Source organism: Chlorocebus sabaeus, chromosome 21 (genome assembly GCF_047675955.1).
Source record: "Chlorocebus sabaeus isolate Y175 chromosome 21, mChlSab1.0.hap1, whole genome shotgun sequence".
NCBI classification, from domain to species: Eukaryota; Metazoa; Chordata; class Mammalia; order Primates; family Cercopithecidae; genus Chlorocebus; species Chlorocebus sabaeus.
Window position 1 is genome coordinate 124,927,171 of NC_132924.1, and position 20,513 is coordinate 124,947,683.

Sequence of the window (20,513 nt, forward strand, 5' to 3'; positions counted from 1 at the left end):
TAGAGAGAGCATATAGCATATATACAGGCTATATATATAGGCTTTATAGATACAGCCTATATATACAGCAAAGTGAATTTTATATATAATTCTTCAACATGTTTTTAGAAAAATTAAGGTTTTTTAAAGAAAATTAGGAGAATTTTAGATAAAAACTCAACTTTTAATGGAAAATATTTTCCTTTTTTTCCTCACATAAAATTCTGTATCAAAGTTAGTATCCCACCTGCTATCTCTCCAACAGTGGGTTAAGAGTTTGTTTTTTTTTTTTTTTTTTTTTTTTTTCTTTTTTGAGACGGAGTCTCACTCTGTTGCCCAGGCTGGAGTGCAGGGGCTGGATCTTGGCTCACTGCAAGTTCTGCCTCTCAGGTTTACGTCATTCTCCTGCCTCAGCCTCCCGAGTAGCTGGGACTACAGGCGCCCGCTACATCGCCCGGCTAGTTTTTTTGTATTTTTTAGTAGAGACGGGGTTTCACCGTGTTAGCCAGGATGGTCCTGACCTCGTGATCTGCCCGCCTGGGCCTCCCAAAGTGCTGGGATTACAGGCTTGAGCCACCGCGCCCGGCCAAGAGTTTGTTTTCTTCTCAAGTAACCTGTATTATATTAAGATGATATTAACTGAAATAATCATATAGATTAATGCACCATAAAGCTAATTCTAAGATATCTGTCCTTAGCCAAAAGCAGAAAAGGGATACACATAACTTCCACATGAAACATCCACCCCCGGTTTTTTGGTTATTCCTAAAAGCTCATAATGTATATGATGATAAAATTTATTGTTTGAAATTAGGGTTTTGAAATTGAAATATTAATTTAAACATGTTTGCTTAACACAACTTTAAAGTTAAAAAACACTGCATAGTACAGAAGAGTTAAACACTTCAAAAAGTGGGAAAAAATTTTAAAGCTTTCATTTGAGTAGGAGTAAACACAGACACAGTAAGAATCAAGTTAGTTGGATACACTTAAATCAAGTCTTTTAAGAACATAAGAACAGATTATTTGCTTTCTCTTTAGTCCAAAACCTTGGGGTAATTTTAGTTCAAATTTGAAACTAACAGAAGAATACTCAGCTTCTTAAAAGTTTTATTTCAAGAACAGTAAAATAACTTCTGGTCTTACAAACATTACACGGATAAAATGAGTTTCTCCAAACAGATTTATGTAAAAATCTAGTACATATATCCCCAAGTTGAGTCAATAAGGTGAACCAGATTCTGGTTGAATGGAATCCTTGAAATATAACTTTGGTGAACAAACTGTTTGTGTTTTCCACTTTTCTTAAAAAAGAAGTGATAAAGCAGATTCCCAGTACCTGCCAACCGACAAAATGCTACTTGCCAGGTAAAAACCACTACCAAAAATCAGAATCACAGAAGGGCTATCAGTAAAAATATTAATGCCACAAATTAACATGATGCTAACAGCTGAATTACGCATCAAAAGAGTATTTATATAATCACAGCAAATAACTCAAATATCTTTTACATCACCAGTAAACTCAAAAAGAGATAGCAAAACGCAGTATTAAATTTCATTACTGATCTACTAGCTTTAACTATTTAATACTTGTACACTTAGTTTTGATTACTTTTAAATTGAAACAAAAATAATCTTTTCTTCTTTTAATGACTTTTTCAGTTATAGGAAAGATGACATTAAAAGAAAATATACAATTATAGCTTAGCTACAGGTATAAAGCTGTTTTAAAGATATGTAATTGTGACACTGAATTAAACTGAAAACATAAATATGAACTTGTGATTCTGAAAAAAAAAATCTATTTTGTGTTTGGTTTTGGTATAAGGAGAGAAAAATAAGTCAGAAGAACAGAATATACAGAAATAGACTCACTTTTCCATATTCAATTAACTTTTGACCAAGGGGCCAAGATAATTCGAGAGAGAAATAAATAATCACTTAGAATGATGCTGGAACTGCTAAATAATCCGTATGGAAAACAAAGAAACATGAATCTTATCTCATATTCTCTTATGTGTAATTTAACCATAAATGGATTTTTTAAACCTACAAGTAACCCTGGGGCAGGCAAAGATTTTTTAATAAGGCATAAAAAGCATAATTTTTTCAAATCCCAAAAAAATTAACAAATGACAAATGTCATCAAAATTAAACCCTCTGCTGTTCAATAAACATCACTAAATAAATGAAAACAAGTCAAACATTAGGCAAAAATATTTATAAAACGCATCTCCAATAACTGACTTCTGTAAATAATATATAAAAAACTCTTACAACTCAAGATGACAAGCAGATCAATTGGAAAAAAATGGTGGCAGAGACAAAATATTTTAACAGACATGTCACCAAAGATATACAAATGGCAAATAAAGACCTAAAAAGATGCTCAATCTAATTAATCATCAGGGAATGCAAAATCAAACCACAATAAAGTATCACTAAATGCCAAACAGATGGTTAAAATTTAGAAACAGTGGCAATATCCAGTGCTGGCAACAATGTACAGCAAATGGAACTCTCGGATCTCTAGAAATGGAAAAGTTACACAGACACTTTTTAAGAAACTGTGAAACTGTTTTCCAAAGTTAAGAATATATTTCCAACAAGTCAGAAATTCCAGTCCTAGGTATTTACCCAAGAAACATGAAAAGATACATCCACATGAAGCATGTTATATAAATGCTCACACCAGCTTTATATACTGGCCAAAAATTGAAAGAAACTTAACTGTAAGCTAGTGAATGGACCAATCTCAAAACTATTATGCTAAGTAAAAAGAGGCAGACAGAAAAGATTCCATACTGTATGGTTCCATTCATGTATTAGTCTAGAAAAGGCAAAACTATACAAAAGCAACAGATCAGTGATTGCCAGGAGCTGGAATGGGAGGAAGGCAGTAACTTCAAAGGGTCATGAGCAAATTTATGGGTAAAGGGTATATTCTGTATCTTGACTATGATGGTAGTTAAATGACTGTTCATATTTACCAAATCACATTCAATACACATCTAGAAGGGGTGAATTAGAGCGTACGTAAAATACACCTTAATAAAACAATGACTCTCACACATAAATTTATTTATTTATTTATTTATTTATTTGGTAACAGCATAGGGACTAATATCAGAATAACTTTCCTAAAATGTCTCAAATCTGAATAAAATGTAAAAGCTAACTAATTGAAATTACTTGTAAATAACCAAAAACTGGCTGGAATGGGAGGACATTTTACCCTTGGAAAAAAAAAGCAGAATATCATTGGCTAAAATCTATATTTAAATAGAGTTTCAGTGCTGGGTGCGATGGCTCCTGCCTGTAATCCCAGCACTATGGAAGGCCAAGGAAGGTGGACCACCTAAGGCCAGGACTTTGAGAGCAGCTTGGCCAACATGGCGAAACCCCATCTCTACTAAAAATACAAAAATTAGCCAGGCATGCTGGCGCACGCCTATAAACCCAGCTACATGAGAGGCTGAGGCACGAGAATCGCCTGAACCCGGGAAGTGGAGGTGGCTGTGAGCCGAGATTGCACCATTGCACTCCAGCCTGGGCGACAGAACAAGACCCTGTCTCAAAAGAAAAGAAAATTCTACAACTAGTAAGTATAGTTATTTCAATGATAATTTTAGTGGATGGGCTTAACAAGAGATTGGTAGAAAAATGGTCCATCTCCTTGAAAATGCATGAATAGTGTACCTATTCTGAGGTACTAAAAGTAAAAACACTGGGAAGAAAACAAACAGACCCTCAGTAACCTATAAAATATCAAATATACTAACATTCATATAATTAGAGTTACAGAGGAAGAGGAGAGAGAAATGAGACAGAAAAAGAGTAAGAAATAAAAGTCAAGCTTATCACAAATTTGGTGAAAAATGTCAACTTACAGTTTCAAGAAGCTCAGCAACCCCCAAGCAGGATGAATACAAAGAAAACCACACCTAGGCACATCATAGTCAGACTGCTGAAAACCAAAGATAAAGAGAAAATCCTGAAAGCAGCCAGAGAATATCAAAACATTATTATATACATGGGAATAATGATACTACTGACACCACACCTGACTTCTCATTAGAAACCATGGAAGACAGGAAACAATGCAATGTCTTTTAAATGCTTGAAGAAGAAAAACATAATCATCCCAGAACTCTGTATTCAGGGATAAAAGGCAAAAATGAATGCAGACTTCCACTTCCAGACAAAATGCAGAAAACGTACTTTTCTCTGTTCTTTCCACTAAATACAGCTTTAAAAACCCTTGGCCATGATACGTAAGACAAACAAAAGAAGACAACAGAATGTAGAGAGAGGGCAGACCAATGAGGGCTTCAGATGCCAAGAAACAAAAGAGGATGAATGCCGTAGGTTTCCTTTCTGACTCATATACACAAGAAAAGTTGCTAGAGAAGCAGACAACTCAGAAACACCAACAGACACACACATACATAAAACTCGAAGAAAATTCTGCTGTGTCTAGTCAAAAAAGCAGGGAAGCAGCAGGCTACCAAGACAAAAAACTCATGGACAACAACAAACCAGTTTAAGCCAATGGCACAAATAAAAGCCCAAGCCATACACCTTTTGCAAAGACTTAAAAGGAGGACATAGTCAGCCATTCCCCACTCCTACCCACAGACAGCATAATACCAAAGAAGGTCAAGTGCGGACACATAACATTTATACCCACTAAGCAATAACGTGGCTTCCTCCCTCTAGAGTGTGGGTGGAAGAAAAGTGGGGAGCCTGACTTCAACACCCACCCAATGATAAGGACATACCCCTACCCCTCCCTCTACAGAGATATGACAGGAGAGGCCTACTGGATAATCAAAACTCAAAGCACTGCCCAGTGATAACTTACCCACCCCTCCATCCCAGTGGCAGTGGAGGCTAAGTGAAAAGCAGGAACCCTTTGAGCCAGGGTAGTATCCACAAAGGTATAATGCAAGTCCAGAGTTTTCACTCCTACTCAGCAATTACTAGGTGTACGTCTCCATCAATGAGAGTCAACAAAAGCGTATTAAGGAACTGGAATCTTAACTTACACCTGGGAGTAGTAACAAGGCTGTGCTCCGCCTCCACCCCAAAAGCAAAGTTTCAGATAAATCCTACTAAAAGGGGGGATTTAAATAAAATGCAGAGCTTCATAACATAACACTTAAAATGCAAATGATTCAACCAAATATAACACGTCATACCATACTAGGAACCAGGAAAATCTGAACAAGAATTTGAAAATGTAGTCAAAAGGTGCAAACAATGAGAATTCATAGATGTCATAATTATCTATCAAAGATTTTAAACTATATATTATAAAACTGCTTCAACAAGCAATTACAGCCAGACACGGTGACTCACGCCTGTAATCCCAGCACTTTCAGAGGCAGAGGCGGTCGAATCACTGGAGGTCAGGAGTTTGAGACCAGCCTGGCCAACATGGTGAAACTCCATCTCTACTAAAAATACAAAAATTAGCCAGGCACGCTGGCACACACCTGTAATCCCAGCTACTCGGGAGGCTGAGGCATGAGAATCACTTGAACCCAGGAGGCAGAGGTTGCAGTGAGCCAAGAACATTCTACTGCATTCCAGCCTGGGCGACAGAGCAAGACTCCATCTCAAAAAAAAAAAAAGGCAATTACAAACATAATTTTGAAACAAAGAAACAACACAAAGTTTCAGCAAAGAAATCAAGAAAGAAACAAATACCAAGTTGAAAACCAAAAAATACGCTAACAAAAATAAAATACAAACTGAGTAAGCTGAACAACAAAATGGGAGAGATTACCCAACCTAAACAAGAGAAAATAAACTGATTAAAAAAAAAGAAGAAGAAAAAAGAAAAAACGTGGCTGGGCTCAGTGGCTCAGGCCTGTAATCCTAGCATTTTGGGAGGTTGAGATGGGTGGATCACCTGAGGTCAGGGGTTCAAGACCAGACTGACCAACATTGTGAAACCCTGTCTCTACTAAAAATACAAACATTAGCTGGGCATGGTGGCACACACCTATAATCCCAGCTACTTGGGAGGCTGAGGCAGGAGAATCACTTAAACCCAGGGGCAGAGGTTGCAGTGAGCCAAGACTGCACCACGTCACTCCAGTCTGGGCAAAAGAGTGAAACTCTGGCAACAAATAAATAAATAATATTTTTTTAAAAAAGACATTAAAGATACTTGTGGGACTATAATAAATGACGCAACATTCCTGCCACTGGAATCTCAGAAAAGGAACAAGATGCAGCTGAACAATTATTCGAAGATCTACAGATTCAGGAAATTGAATAAATCCAAAGAGGATACACATAAATAAATCAATGCTAATATATATCATAAACTTCTGAAAACTAACGACTAAACTAAAAAACCTTGAGAGAAGTAAGAGAAATGACACCTTATCCACAGATGAAAAACAACACAAATGACAGCAGATTTCTCGCCTGAAACCATGGAGGCCAGAACAAAGCAGGATAACATTTTCGTAAGTCCTAAAAGAACTGACAACAAACAATTCTATATCCAGCAAACATCCACTAGTAATGAAAGGGAAATCAAGAAATTGCGAGATGAATGAGAACTAAAAATTAGTCATGAGACAAAACTACATCAAAAGAATTGTTAGAAAAGTTATTGAACCAGAAAGGAAAATGATAAAAAGAAGGATTCTCAGAACATCCTGAAGGAATAAAGAACAAAGAAATAGTAAAAATATGGGCAATAAAACAGACTTTACTATTCTTTGAGTTTTCAAAATAATGTTTAACAATTGAAGCAAAAATTGTTACATGATGCAAAAGCTATGGTGGGTAAAACCGCTGATGTATTTCCAAAACTGAAGGCAGGTGGCACCAGGCTGTACTAGAAGTTATCACATTCTCAACTGGCACTACAATTACAATAAAAATGATGTAGATCTAGTATCATTGAAAATATCACTGATGAAGCAGCAAGAATTATTAATGTTTTAAGTCTTGATCCATGAATACACATCTTTTAATTATCTGTTTTACAAAACGAGAAATAAAGCATAAACTAATTCTGTTATGCCACAGTTTTTCTTGAGGAAAGCAACTTCCATGATCATGTGATTTATAAACTGAAATAACTGCTTTTTTCAAGGAACACCATTTTTACATGCAAGAATAACTAACAAACCACGATTACTCAAACTTGATTATCTAACGTATTTCTTCAAAAATGAAGAAAGTGAACCTGTCACTTCAAGGAAAACAACTTAGAACATGAGTGGACAATAAGAAGATTTGAAAAACTTACCACTAATGTAAGCTTAACTAATTCCAATACTTAAAAGACTTTTCTGATGAGAACAGTGGATTATAACAAATGTGAATTTTGTTATTTATTAAAAATGTGTAGGGCTAGGCAAGGTGGCCCACACTTGTAATCCCAGCACTTTGGGATCACTGGAGGCCAGGAGTTCAAGACTAGTCTAGCCAACATAGTGAAATCCCATCTCTACCAAAAGTACAAAAATTAGCTGGGCCTGGCGGTGCATGCCTGTAGCCCCAGCTACTCTGGAGGCTGAGGCATAAGCATCACTTGAACCCAGGAGGCGGAAGTGAGCTAAGATCGCAACACTGCATTCCAGCCTGGGCAACAGAGTAAGACCCTATCTCAAACAAACAAAACAAAACAAAACAAAAAAACTGTATCAACAGTTGGAATATCTGGATTACTCAGTGAACCAATATTTTCCAAAGACCACTTGGTAATGTTATAAAATCATATATGGGTAAAAGAACTCCTGAAATTGCAAGGTAGTCTAATAAATTATATATATATACACACACACACACACAAATTTTTTGTCTGAGATGGAGTCTCACTCTATCACCCAGGCTGGAGTACAGTGGCGTGATCTCAGCTCACTGCAAGCTCCACCTCCCAGATTCTCACCATTCTCCTGCCTCAGCCTCCAGTGTAGCTGCGACTACAGGCACCCACCACCACACCTGGCTAAACATTTTGTATATTTAGTAGAGATGGGGTTTCACCGTGTTAGCCAGGATGGTCTTGATCTCCTGACCTCGTGATCCACCAGCCTCGGCCTCCCAAACTGCCAGGATTACAGGCATGAGCCACCGCAGCGGGCCAAGTTGTCTTTTTCTTATCCATTTGTAGTTGCTTATTCTAGAACCAATTCCTCTTTTTGGCCATTATGTGTTACCATTATCTTCCTCTCTAAGGCTTGTGCTTTCATTCTTACAGTATGTTTTAATAAATGGAAGTTATTTCTTGAATGTAGTTGAATGCTCCAATATTCTCCTTTACATTCAGTGCTGTATCTCAAGAATTATTTTACAAAAACATTCTCCTATGTTATCTTTTTAAAAGCTTATGAGTTTAGGTGGAAATACGAAGGGCCAAAAGGAATTGAAAGACATTTTCCTACCATTTGTTCTTTTTCTTGATTTTCATGACTCGATCTTATCTTCTAGTATGCCTGATAATTTCTGACTTATTGCTAAATTTTGTTTTTGAAATATCCGTAGAGATATTTTGAAACACTAGATGATGCCAGTTACCAGAGATTTTTTTTTTTTTTCTCCACATGGGTCCTTGGGCTAGAAAAGATCACATTAATTTAATATGCATATGAGCTGCTTTGAAGCTCATGATCATTCAAAGTTGAGTCTTTGTGAAAGCAGATTTTTTTTCCACCATCTTCCCGCGTTTCAAAGGTGCAGGCCTAGGGATCAGCAAACTTTTTCCAAAAAGCCAGATAGCAAATACTGTTGGTTTTGTGTAACAAGGGGCAAAACCGGGGATATCTTGAGAGCGTATCTGTATATATCTGATAAGAGCAAATAAATTTCCACAAACTTACTGATAATTATTCAGAATATAATGATTGAATACAATGTTTTGTAATATAGGTCTACTAATGAAAATAATAGAATTTGGAAGGGGAAATAACATTTCACTTAATTGGGATTCAAAGCTATTTTCCTTATCATTGAAATTGATTATAAGTGTTCATTTGTACATTCTGATCTACAATGAGATTTTCTTTTTCTTGAGACAGTCTTGCTGTGTGATCCAGGCTAGAGTGCAGGGGTGTGATCTCAGCTCACTGTAACTTCTGCCTCCCAGATTCAAGCTATTCTCTTGTCTCACACTCCAGAGTAGCTGGGATCACAGGCATGAGCCACCATACCTGGCTAATTTTTGTATTTTTTAGTAGAGACAGGGTTTTGCCATGTCGGCCAGGCTGGTCTCAAACTTCTGGCCTCAAGTGATCAACCTGCCTCAGCCTCCCAAAGTGTTGGGATCACAGGTGTGAGCCACCATGCCCAGCCTACAATGAGATTTCCTATATCCACATTTGAAAAATCTTTTTAACATAGAGGTCTGATAGAAATCCATAAGCATGTAATTTTAATTGAGCATATTCATCTTTGAAAGTTAATTATAAGATTTTATTAGAGTCTTCTCTTCACCTTTGTCTTTTAGCATGTCATTATATTGCAGAATAATCACTTCCAATTAAAGGACAGGTTGAAGCTCCTGATTCAGAGAGTTAAATGGATTTTGAAATACGGAAATTTTCTTTTTTTTTTTTTTTTTGAGACGGAGTCTCGCTTTGTCACCCAGGCTGGAGTGCAGTGGCGCGATCTCGGCTCACTACAAGCTCCGCCTCCCGGGTTCACACCATTCTCCTGCCTCAGCCTCCAAGTGGCTGGGACTACAGGCGCGCACCACCACGCCCGGCTAACTTTTTGTATTTTTAGTAGAGACAGGGTTTCAGCGTGTTAGCCAGGATGGTCTCGATCTCCCGACCTCATGATCCGCCCACCTCGGCCTCCCAAAGTGCTGGGATTACAGGCATGAGCCACCACGCCCGGCGGAAATTCTTTTATACTTCCCTTGAGGTCCAAAACCTGCTACAGGAACTGCAGTCTGAGCTTGGAAAATAACTCTGTAGCAAATTTATATGGGAATAGAGATGGTGATTTTTATTTTAACTTCTGACAGCATATAAACTGTGTAAAGTAACCTACCATCACTTGTGATCGAAACAATAGTTGTAGAAGTGACCTTACCACAGTTTAAGACTTATAATCGCCGGGCGCGGTGGCTCAAGCCTGTAATCCCAGCACTTTGGGAGGCCGAGACGGGCGGATCACAAGGTCAGGAGATCAAGACCATCCTGGCTAACCCAGTGAAACCCTGTCTCTACTAAAAAATACAAAAATCTAGCCGGGCGGTGGCGGGCGCCTGTAGTCCCAGCTACTCGGGAGTCTTGAGGCAGGAGAATGGCGTGAACCCGGGAGGCGGAGCTTGCAGTGAGCTGAGATCCGGCCACTGCACTCCAGCCTGGGCGACAGAGCGAGACTCCACCTCAAAAAAAAAAAAAAAAAAAAAAAAAGACTTATAATCACTGTTCTGCCTTGTAATTTTAGGTTGAATTTGTTTTACAAAATATTATGAAATCTATAGGAAAAGTCAACTTTCAAAGCCATTAAGTATTTGACTTAATAGTTGAGGGCAATCTTATTCAGAAAAATTTCAATCTCATTCCTCCACGCAAAAAAAAACTGCAATAAAACTTTACCACTGCCAAGTCATTAAACTGCTATGTAGAAAGGCAATTCAATATAGTCTGCCTCTATATCTAACAAAAATTCATAGGATTTGATGATGAAGTCCATAAACGCAAGTGAAAATCACCGCTGACACTATTATATAATAGCTCACTAAAACATGACAGATTTAAATATTTTCTGCAAAGTACCTGTTAATAAATAATACAATAAATAATCAGGCTTTAAACACCTGACATTTAACAAGCTTTATAAATTTGTCCAACTAAAGTCTTTCTGCTCCACAGTTATTTTTGCCACTATCAACTGTAACACATCTTAGTGGATTCCACTTCAGGTTGCACTAAATTAGTGTTTGCTCAACTTTTCTGAAAATATTTTCCCTTGTAGTTGTTTCACATAGACTATGCATAAATACTAATTCTTCAATCATTTCAAATTCAGCACTGACTTCTGGAATATGTAACAACTGAATAGTACTGGTAACACCTATTCATCCATCAAAAGCCTAAGAAAACCATGAAAAATCATTCATCCTCCTTTCCAAAATGACTTGATATTACTCCCAACGTCCTTAACTTTTAGAGCAGTTACTCTTGCTGAAAGGCTAAGTCTTTTTTAAAGTTTATTTCCTACGAACGTATCTTTGGTTACCTTAATAAAACATAATTTAATTAACCACTGTTGGTAATGGTTTTCCTTGCTTGGCTAACAAATGAGCCATTGAAAAACTTACTTTAATTATAGCCTAATTTCCATTTTTTGTTTTTGAGAAAAAATTCTGCTGTGATAAAATTTTGCTTTAATTTACTGGTTTTTTTCTGACCTTTTAGTTTTATTCCTGTTGGTTGGGAATAATGTGAGAAGTGCCCAGTCTGGTAATGTTGATATATATTGTATATATTGTATATATTGTATTCTTTTAGCACAGCCATAGTCTTCTGGCATAATAAATAGAATGCTTTGCTATCTAATTTGTTGATAACAGTACACATTCCACTATACCTCAAAAGTGTTACATATCAAGTCTACTTTTCTCCTTTTCTTGTTTTAACATGATAGGTAGGTATGCACTGTTGAAAGCCTGTCTCTACTAAAAATACAAAAATTAGCCAGGTGTGGTGGCGGGCACCTGTAATCCCAGCTACTTGGAAGGCTGAGGCAGCAGAATCACTTGAACCCAGGAGGCAGAGGTTGCAGTGAGCCAAGATCACGCCACTGCATTCCAGCCTGGTGACAGTGTGAGACTCTGTCTCAAAAACATAAAAAAGAAAAGAAAAGTTAGCCAGGTGTGGTGGCATGTATTTGTGGCCCCAGCTACTCCAGAGGCTGAGGCAGGAGGACTCCTTGAGCCTAAGAAGTCGAGGTTGCAGTAAGCCATGATCATATTACTGCACTCAGCTTAGACAACTGAGATGCTCTCTCTTAAAAACAAAAGTAAAAAGAAACAACTATAGGGGAAAATGAGGGATACATACTTTAAGAATTTTTTTTTAATTTACATGGAAAAACACTAGGATTCTATAGAAAATAAAACAGTATTAAATAACACTATTTATAAAATAGATATAGCAAATTACCTTATGTAAAAATCCAAGTCAGTCACTTAAAAGACCTTACATAAAAGTGCTTTCTATTGGTTGGAGGAGAGACTTTTACTATATACTGTTCTTCCATTTTTTTAGACAAATTACATTTAAAAGTTTAAATTTGCTTATCTACATTCTTAATGTAAATTGTTACCTTACTATAGGAAAGCTATTTTTGTTTCTGCAGTCTACAAAAAGAACAAAAATATTAAAAACATACAACTCTTCTCACAGAACTAAGTTGGTTTTACACAAAGACATCTGGTACAAAATACAATGAAATTTCAATATAGAATTACAGCAGGGGATGAGTGTGGAGAAGGAAGAGATTACCAATTCTAAGAGGGGAGACAACAGAAGTACTTTTTAAATGTCTTATTTTAAGCGTAAAACTTTTTTTTTTTTTTTTGGAGACAGAGTCTTAGGCCGGAGTGCAATATAATGATCTCAGCTCACTGCAACCTCTGCCTCCAGGATTGAAGAGATTCTCCCGCCTCAGCCTCTCGAGTAGCTGGGATTGCAGGTGCATGCCACCACAGCAAGCTAATTTTTGTATTTTTCGTAGAGATAGGGTTTCACCACATTGGCCAGGCTGGTTTCAAACTCCTGACCTCAAGTGACCCACTCGCCTCAGCCTCCCAAAGTGCTAGGATTACAGGCATGAGCCACATGCCCAGCCAACACTGAACATTTTATTCAGAACTAGTTAAGAAAACAGAAATATATGTTGGGGGTTTATGGACTACTTCCTTTTGGGGGGCAGTACTGGGAATACAAGAGAAAGGAGATTGATTGATGGATGGACTGATTGATTTAGAGAAGGAGTCCTGCTTTGTTGCCCAGGATGGAGTGCAGTGCCACCTCCTGGGTTCAAGCAATTCTCCTGCCTCAGCCTCCCAAGTAGCTGGGATTACAAGTGTGCACCACCATATCTGGTTAATTTTTATGTTTTTTTAGTAGAGACAGGGTTTTGCCATGTTGGCTAGGCTGGTGTTGAACTCCTGACCTCAGGTGATCCACCCGCCTCAGCCTCCCAAAGTGCTCGGATTACAGGCATGAGCCTGGCCAAGAAACGAGCTTTAGATAAATAAAATGATTAAACATTTGTAGCATGTAGAATGAAACTATTCCCTCAGTAATACTCAAATTATCCATATTTCCAAGATGTTAGTAGCACCCCGAGAGCTTCAAAAGGGAAATTAAAAGAAAAACACCGTTAGCCTTCCTGAAACAGATTCACTGTTTGCCATATTATTTTCTCTAGTAAAAGATGAATAAAATTTCCCCTGGAAAAACTAAAAACAATCTAAGGTATATTTCAGAAAAAAACGAAATTGCGTGATAAAAATGCCATGTAACAACTGAGGAAATTATTTTAAATATATTAACACAGGAATAATATCATTAAACCAGGATTTTTCAACCTCAGCACTATCAACATTTTAAGCTGTGTAGTTTTTGGTGTGGGAGGCCGTCCTGTATATTGTAGAATGTTTAGTGGCAGCCCTGACGTCTACCCAATAGAGGCCAGTAGGACCTACCTCCTCATTCAAGCTAATGCACTAAGTTTTGCCCTTCATTGACAAAACCCATTAATGCATGTATTTATCCCATTAGTGACTCTCTTGTGTTCCAGGTACTTTGCTAGGCACCAGAGAAAATATGATAACGCAAAACAGCTATTTTCCTCACGCTCACGGTGCTTACAGCCATGGTGGGAAAAATCCATAGAAAAAGACTCACATACACAAATGGAGACAGAAGAAAAAACTCACACAAACAAATGTTGCCAATGTTGTTAAGTTACATAAAAGAGATATGCATGGCTGCGTATGGTGGCTCATGCCTATAATCCCAGCACCTGGGGAGGCCAAGGCAGGCGGATCACTTCAGGCCAAGAGTTCAAGACCAGCCTGGCCAACATGGCAAAACGCTGTCTTTACTAAAAACACAAAAATTAGCCAGGCGTGGTGGTGCATGCCTATGATCTCAGCTACTTGGGAGGCTGAGGGTGGGAGGATCACTTAGGCCCAGGAGGCAGAGGTTGCAGTGAACTGATACTGCACCACTGCACTTCAGCCTAGGAGACAGAGGGAGACTATGTCTCCCGAAAAAAACAGAAGATATACATATTCCACTGAGAATCTATACTAAAGCTGCATACTCAAACATTTCTTATTAAAAGATGTGCACAACTAAAAAATTTACGAAGTACTGCAACCCCTCATCTGAGCTTTATAGTATCTCATTCCTTTCCATTTTCTTACATTAAAAAGCCTAATTCTAACTTGGGTTTATTTCAGTATCTAGTTTCTATGGCTCTCATAGGTTTTAAAAAACAGGTTCTCCCCAAAAGTAAAATAATCTAATTAGTAGTAGTACATGATTTCCACAATCATTTTTGAATCTCAACCAAAATTGTCAAAATTGAAGCAAATAAAATTTCACCCTAATAAAAATACTGAATTTTTAATAAATGGGCTTAAAACAAACCAGAGCTCTTTAGAATATTTTAAACAAATCAGAAAATTCCATGTTCAAGTTTTTTAAGATGGCAAGCATGAGTTTTTTGTTTTGTTTTTACAACCTTCACTATTTCTGACAATAAAATATCAACATAAATAGTTCAAAACATCTGTTTTCGAAATGTTCAACCCCCCAGGACATGTTTCTTTGAAAAGTCACTGCATTCTCAATGTTGAAATGTCAACTTTATCTTGAAGGGGCAGGTTAAGTGTTTGTTTTCTTTGAAAATAGAGCCAGGTATCAGAATATACTCAGCTACATGTCAACATTAACAAAGATCAGCAAATTTTATTTTTTATTTTTTATTTTAATAGAGACGAAATCTCACTATGTTGCCCAGGCTGGTCTCAAACTCCTGGGCTCAAGAAATCCTCCCATCTTGGCCTGCCAACGTGGGAGGTGGGAATTACAGGTGGGAGCCACCGCACCTAACCAAGGTCAGCAAATTTAGAACATCTACCTTTTGGAAAATATAAATGTCTTCTAAGTTCAATAGCTATATCGCCCCTAGGGAAACTTTTGTGATAGCAGAAATTTTCCTTGGCCCCTCCTTCCCAATCATTTCTGTAGAACTGTAAAGATTTGCTCTATTTAGAGATTAAGTATATAAACTTTCATGTAATTAGCCACGGTGATAACCTCCAGTAACACTTTTGGGTACTTCAAACTTATTTGCTGCCTATGAATGATTCCATGAACGATCTTCAGTGCTATTAATTAGTCTACAAATATTTACTGAGGAATAACCAAAACAGAAAAAAACCCTATCCAAATGGCACTACTCTACTAGCGAGAGGGAGATGAACAATAAGTAAGATTATTAAGTGAATATACACTCTGTCAGAGGTGATAAGTACGAAAAAGAAAACAAAAAAGCAGATATTACGGGAAGAGAAGGCATTTGGAATCTTTGACAGCAAGCCTAGCAAAGGCCTCACTGTAAAGTCACGCTTGAATAAATACATAAAGGATATGAGGGGACAACTCATGCATTATGAAAGGCCCTGAGGTGGACCTGCGTCTGCGTACTTGAGTAAGACCAACCAGGTCAGTGTGGCTTAAGGAAGTAAATGAACAGTTATAGTGAAAGATGTCTGAGAAGTACATGTGAGGCGTGGTGAAGATCATGTAGAGCCTTACAGGTTAGTAAAGAATCTGGTTTTTTTTCCTCAGAATAAACTGGGAAGTCACCGAAAAAGAGTGTTAAGTACAGCAGTGATGTGACTGGACAATCTATATTTATTTACATCAGTATGGACTCGTGTACTTATTCTATGGATGAAAATGCAATATTATCACTATTCTTGTGGTTGCTAAAATTGGTCCAGTTCTTAGGAGCTCCTTCAGGTTGGTTGCCGTGCTTTGAACAAGTTTTCATCTTTTTAAGCACTTTGTTACTTTCTGGCACCACAAGATGATCTAGGCTTACCTTATATTTTCTCTGCATCAGTTCTGTAAGGAACTACTTCTCAAGGAGCCCTGGTTCCTTTCATTGAAGAACAATGGTTAGAGACCAAGATCTAAGTACTAGGCATTCTCAATGCTACTGGGGTGTGCCGTTTCTATGCCCTCTCGGGATAGAAGCAGGAAATATACATATTCAAATTAACTCATACATATGCACACATCTATATTTCTGTATGTCTGTGTAAATATTAAAAACTATGAGTTTATATTCATACTTCTGATCTCATTTCAACACTACAGCATGACCATGACTATACAGTTCTTTTTGTCTCAAGACACCATTTTCTACAGTTACTTAGGTGAGTTCTTTCCTTCCCTATCCAATTCTATGTGAATTTTACTATTCCTTCTTGGGTTCTCCTGCATCTGGGTTGGTGGTAATTGCTTATTTGGTCCCCCACATCCTAGTTGGTGGCAACTGCATAGAAGCATGTAAAATAATCCTATGGTTCTAAGAATTAGAGTTATACTAACAAATATACTCTGAGAAGTGCCACTCACATTTCATCCATGCTACACAGATTTCCATTCCCTTCTTCTCCCTCCCACTCCCTATAGGTAACCAATCTCTAGTTTCTGATTTATCTGCATGGCACTCCATTATATGGATGTATGGATGTAACAGCTTATTCAACCATTCTCCTCTGTGTGGGCATTTAGTTTGTTTCCAATATTTCACAAATTAAATAATACTATAATAAATAACATTTAATAATACATAATTTGTATTGTTAGAGGCATATTCAGGATAGATTCCTAGAATAATTGAGAGGTAAATGCATATATAGTTTGTTAGGTATCACCAAATTTCCCTCCAAAAGATGTGTACCAATTTGCATCCGCAGCAGCAAAGAATGAGAGTACGTTTCCCCACAGCCTTGTCAACAAATGTGTTGTTTTATGTTTGAATTTTTGCCAGTGAGACAAGTCTTCCTTTCTTGAGACAAAGTTCTAACTAACCGGTCCATCTTGTGCCTATTTGATAACGAAGAATAATGAACAAAAGCCAGGCGTGGTGGCACACGCCTGCAATCCCAGCACTTCCGGAGGATAAAGTGGGAGGATTGCTTGAGCTCAGGAGATTGACACTAGCCTGGACAACATAGCAGAACCTAGTCTCTACAAAAAATTTAAAAACTAGCTAGGCAAGGCAGCGCATGCCTGTGGTCCCAGCTATTCGGGAGGCTGGGGGAAGGATCGTTTGAGCCTGGGAGGCCAAGGTTGCCAATGAGCTGTGATCACGCCACCGCTCTCCAGCCTGGACGACAGGGTGAGACCCTGAAAATAAGGGTGGAAAGAAGAGGAAGGAAGGAAGGAAAGAAAGAAGAGGGAGGGAGGGAGGGAGGAAGGGAGGGAGGGGAAGGAAGGAAGGAAAGGAGAGGAAGGAAGGAAGGAAAGAAGGAAGGAAAGAAGGAAGGAAGGAAGGAAGGAAGGAAGGAAGGAAGGAAGGAAGGAAGGAAGGAAGGAAGGAAGGAAGGAAAGAGGAGGAAGGAAAGAAGAGGGAGAGAGGGAGGGAGGGAGAGAGGAAGGGAGGGAGGGTGGGAGGGGAGGGAGAGAGAAAGGGAGGGAGGGTGGGAGGGGAGGGAGAGAGGAAGGGAGGGAGGGTGGGAGGGGAGAGGGGAGGGGAGGGGAGAGGAGGGGAGGGGAGGGGAGGGGAATTGAAGGACAAAACAAACAAAAAACAGTACAAATGGCAATACAAAACTGACCCTCCTGTGAGTTCTGAGTGATTGAATCTAGCGGAGAAGTAAAGGTTTGACAGAGTTACCACTAGGTCCCTTCTAATTCCCACATGGTCTACCTACTCCAAGTACTCAATCTGCATTTAACTTGCTTAGGCCCACCAAATACCAATGCCTAAACAAAGTCAGAAGGGATGCAATGTCTCCTAAGGCCTTGTAATTCCTCTGCTAGTGGTAGGATACAGTCTTCATCTCTAAATACAATGTAATTATTAATCAGGAAGAACAAAAATGGTAACTTCTGTCCAAAAGGGACAGAGTGAGGCAAGTTTTCTTATAACTACCTTCCCAGCAAACAGAGGTAGGAAATGTATGTATACATACAAACTCAGACAACTACATACACCTACATTTCTATACTAAGTATCAAATACTATGAGTTTATATTGATTCCTCTATTTCCAATCCACCACCAAAAAGCTCATTTAGCCTTTGTTACCTTCCCTGTAATACTTTTCACTGTCACAAAATAGCCCAAAATAAAAATTACTTTTGTGAAGTAATTCATAAAAGAGATGGTTTTCACTGAAATATCATTGTCTTAATCCAGCCTCTAAGAATGCTCAGGCTGGGGAAAATAGTATTATGCATTAAACTGTTCAAAATTTGATGACATATACACTTTAATGTAAAATTTCCAAAACAAGCACTCTGACTTCACTACTCTTGAGGTGATGGTTACTCATCTATGTAAATCAGGTCATTTTGATAATCCTAGGAAAGCTAATGTTCTAATGATTGAACTATTACTTGAATGTTAAGTCCTTGTCTCAACTATACTTTTGAAAGCTCTGCCTATGTTCTATCTATTAAAGCCCATATAGTTTCTAAGGTCAAAATTTCCAGTTTTAATGTTTCACTGGAAGGGCTGTCTTACTTCTCCCAAAAAAAAACTGTTAAAAACCAAAGGTGCCGGGCGCAGTGGCTTATACCTGTAATCCCAGCACGTCAGGAGGCCGAGGCGGGCAGATCACCTGAGGTCAGGAGTTCAAGATCAGCCTGGCCAATGTGGTGAAACCCCATTTCTACTAAATATACAAAAATTAGCCAGGTTGGTGGCACAAGCCTATAATCCCATCCACTCAGGAGGCTGAGGCAGCAGAATCGCTTGAACCAGGAAGCATGAACCAGTGAGCTGAGATCATGCTACTGTACTCCAGCCTGGGCAATAGAACAAAACTCCTCTCAAAAAAAAAAAAAGGCGGGGGGGGGGAAGGCCAGGCACAGTGGCTCACATCTAAAATCCTAGCACTTTAGGAGGCCAAGGAGAGAAGAGAGGATCCCTTGGGCCCAGGAGTTTGAGACCAGCCTGGGCAACATGGTGAGACCCTATCTCTACATTTTAAGAAAAAAGAAAAAGAAAAGAAATTTGTAGACAGCAAAGCAGTATGACTTCAGAGTTTGCTGTCTTTATAAATGGGAGGTAGCTATTGAATTTGTATTTGTTTCAAAATATGTATTGTTTCAAAATTACATGAAAATCACAGGAAAAGCTCTGAAAAATGGAACACTATGCACATATTTGATACAATGCAATGAAGATGAACTGAACTGCCAACCGGACTAAAAAAAATCTTTAATCACTTTTTAAAACATCAAACAAAGGTCGTCCACATTATGGACTACTGACCTTCAAATCTTTTCAAATATTTTCTCTCATTTTAAATCATTATCAAATAGTTTTGTCTTAAAAAGTAACCACATGAATTATAAGCATAGTTCAAATTTTTCATTTCTAAAATTTTCATTTCTAATTTAAATGTAAACTACTTATTTTAAAAGATTCAAGTTCACTGAATAACATACTACACTCCAATGGCTTACACAAATTAATTTTTTTTTTTTTTTTAAGGCAGGGTCTCACTCCAGCACCCAGGCTGGAGTGCAGTGGTGCAATCATGGCTCACTGCAACCTCAATCTACTGGACTCAAGCAATCCTCCCACCTCAGCACCCCAAGCACCCCAAGTTGCTAGGACTACACATGTGCACCAGCATGCTCAGCTAATTTCTGAATGAAATAACTTTTTTTTTTTTTTTCTAAACAGCATCTCGCTCTGTCACCCAGGCTGGAGTGCAATGGCGCGATCTCGGCTACCTCCCCCTCCCAGGTTCAAGCAATTCTCCTGCCTCAGCATCCCAAGTAGCTGGGATTACAGGCGACTGCTACCATGCCCAGCTAATTTTTGTATTCTTGGTAGAGAAGGGGTTTTACCATGTTGGCCAGGCTCGTCTTGAACTCCTGACCTCAAGTGATCCACCCATCTCAGCCTCCCAAAGTGCTAGGATTACAGGTGTGAGCTACCGTACCCAGCCTAAAATTACTCTTAATAAAAATTAATAATTTCCTATTTTGAGAGCTTTCACACTACAGTAATAATTTAATAATTCTTTCAAGTGAACTTCTGATTAAAGTGAATGTTATAAAACTATGATTTAAATATTTGCTTTGTCTACTTACTTCTGTGCTCCCTGAGACAACAGCTTTGTCCACGTTCACTAACAATGGTTCTTCCATCTGGCATACTCCTAGTGACCACTCCACACAACGGTGATGAGCCCAACAAGTGCCTAAAATGGGAAAAACGAAAAGGAGCAAATGAGCAAACATTAAAAATATTAAAGCTAATCAAGACATAAAA

The 20,513-nt window shown here is 38.2% G+C and overlaps 1 protein-coding gene across 12 annotated transcripts in view; it reads right to left on the reverse strand.

The window, feature by feature from the left end:
* KMT2C (lysine methyltransferase 2C) overlaps positions 1-20,513 on the reverse strand; it is a 290,786-nt gene that overhangs the window by 152,051 nt on the left and 118,222 nt on the right. For all 12 annotated transcript variants that reach the window (XM_073009508.1, XM_073009512.1, XM_073009515.1 and 9 more), the window contains one exon: positions 20,333-20,442. In XM_073009508.1, the coding sequence (XP_072865609.1) occupies positions 20,333-20,442 (110 nt within the window). The remainder of the gene's footprint in view (positions 1-20,332; positions 20,443-20,513) is intronic.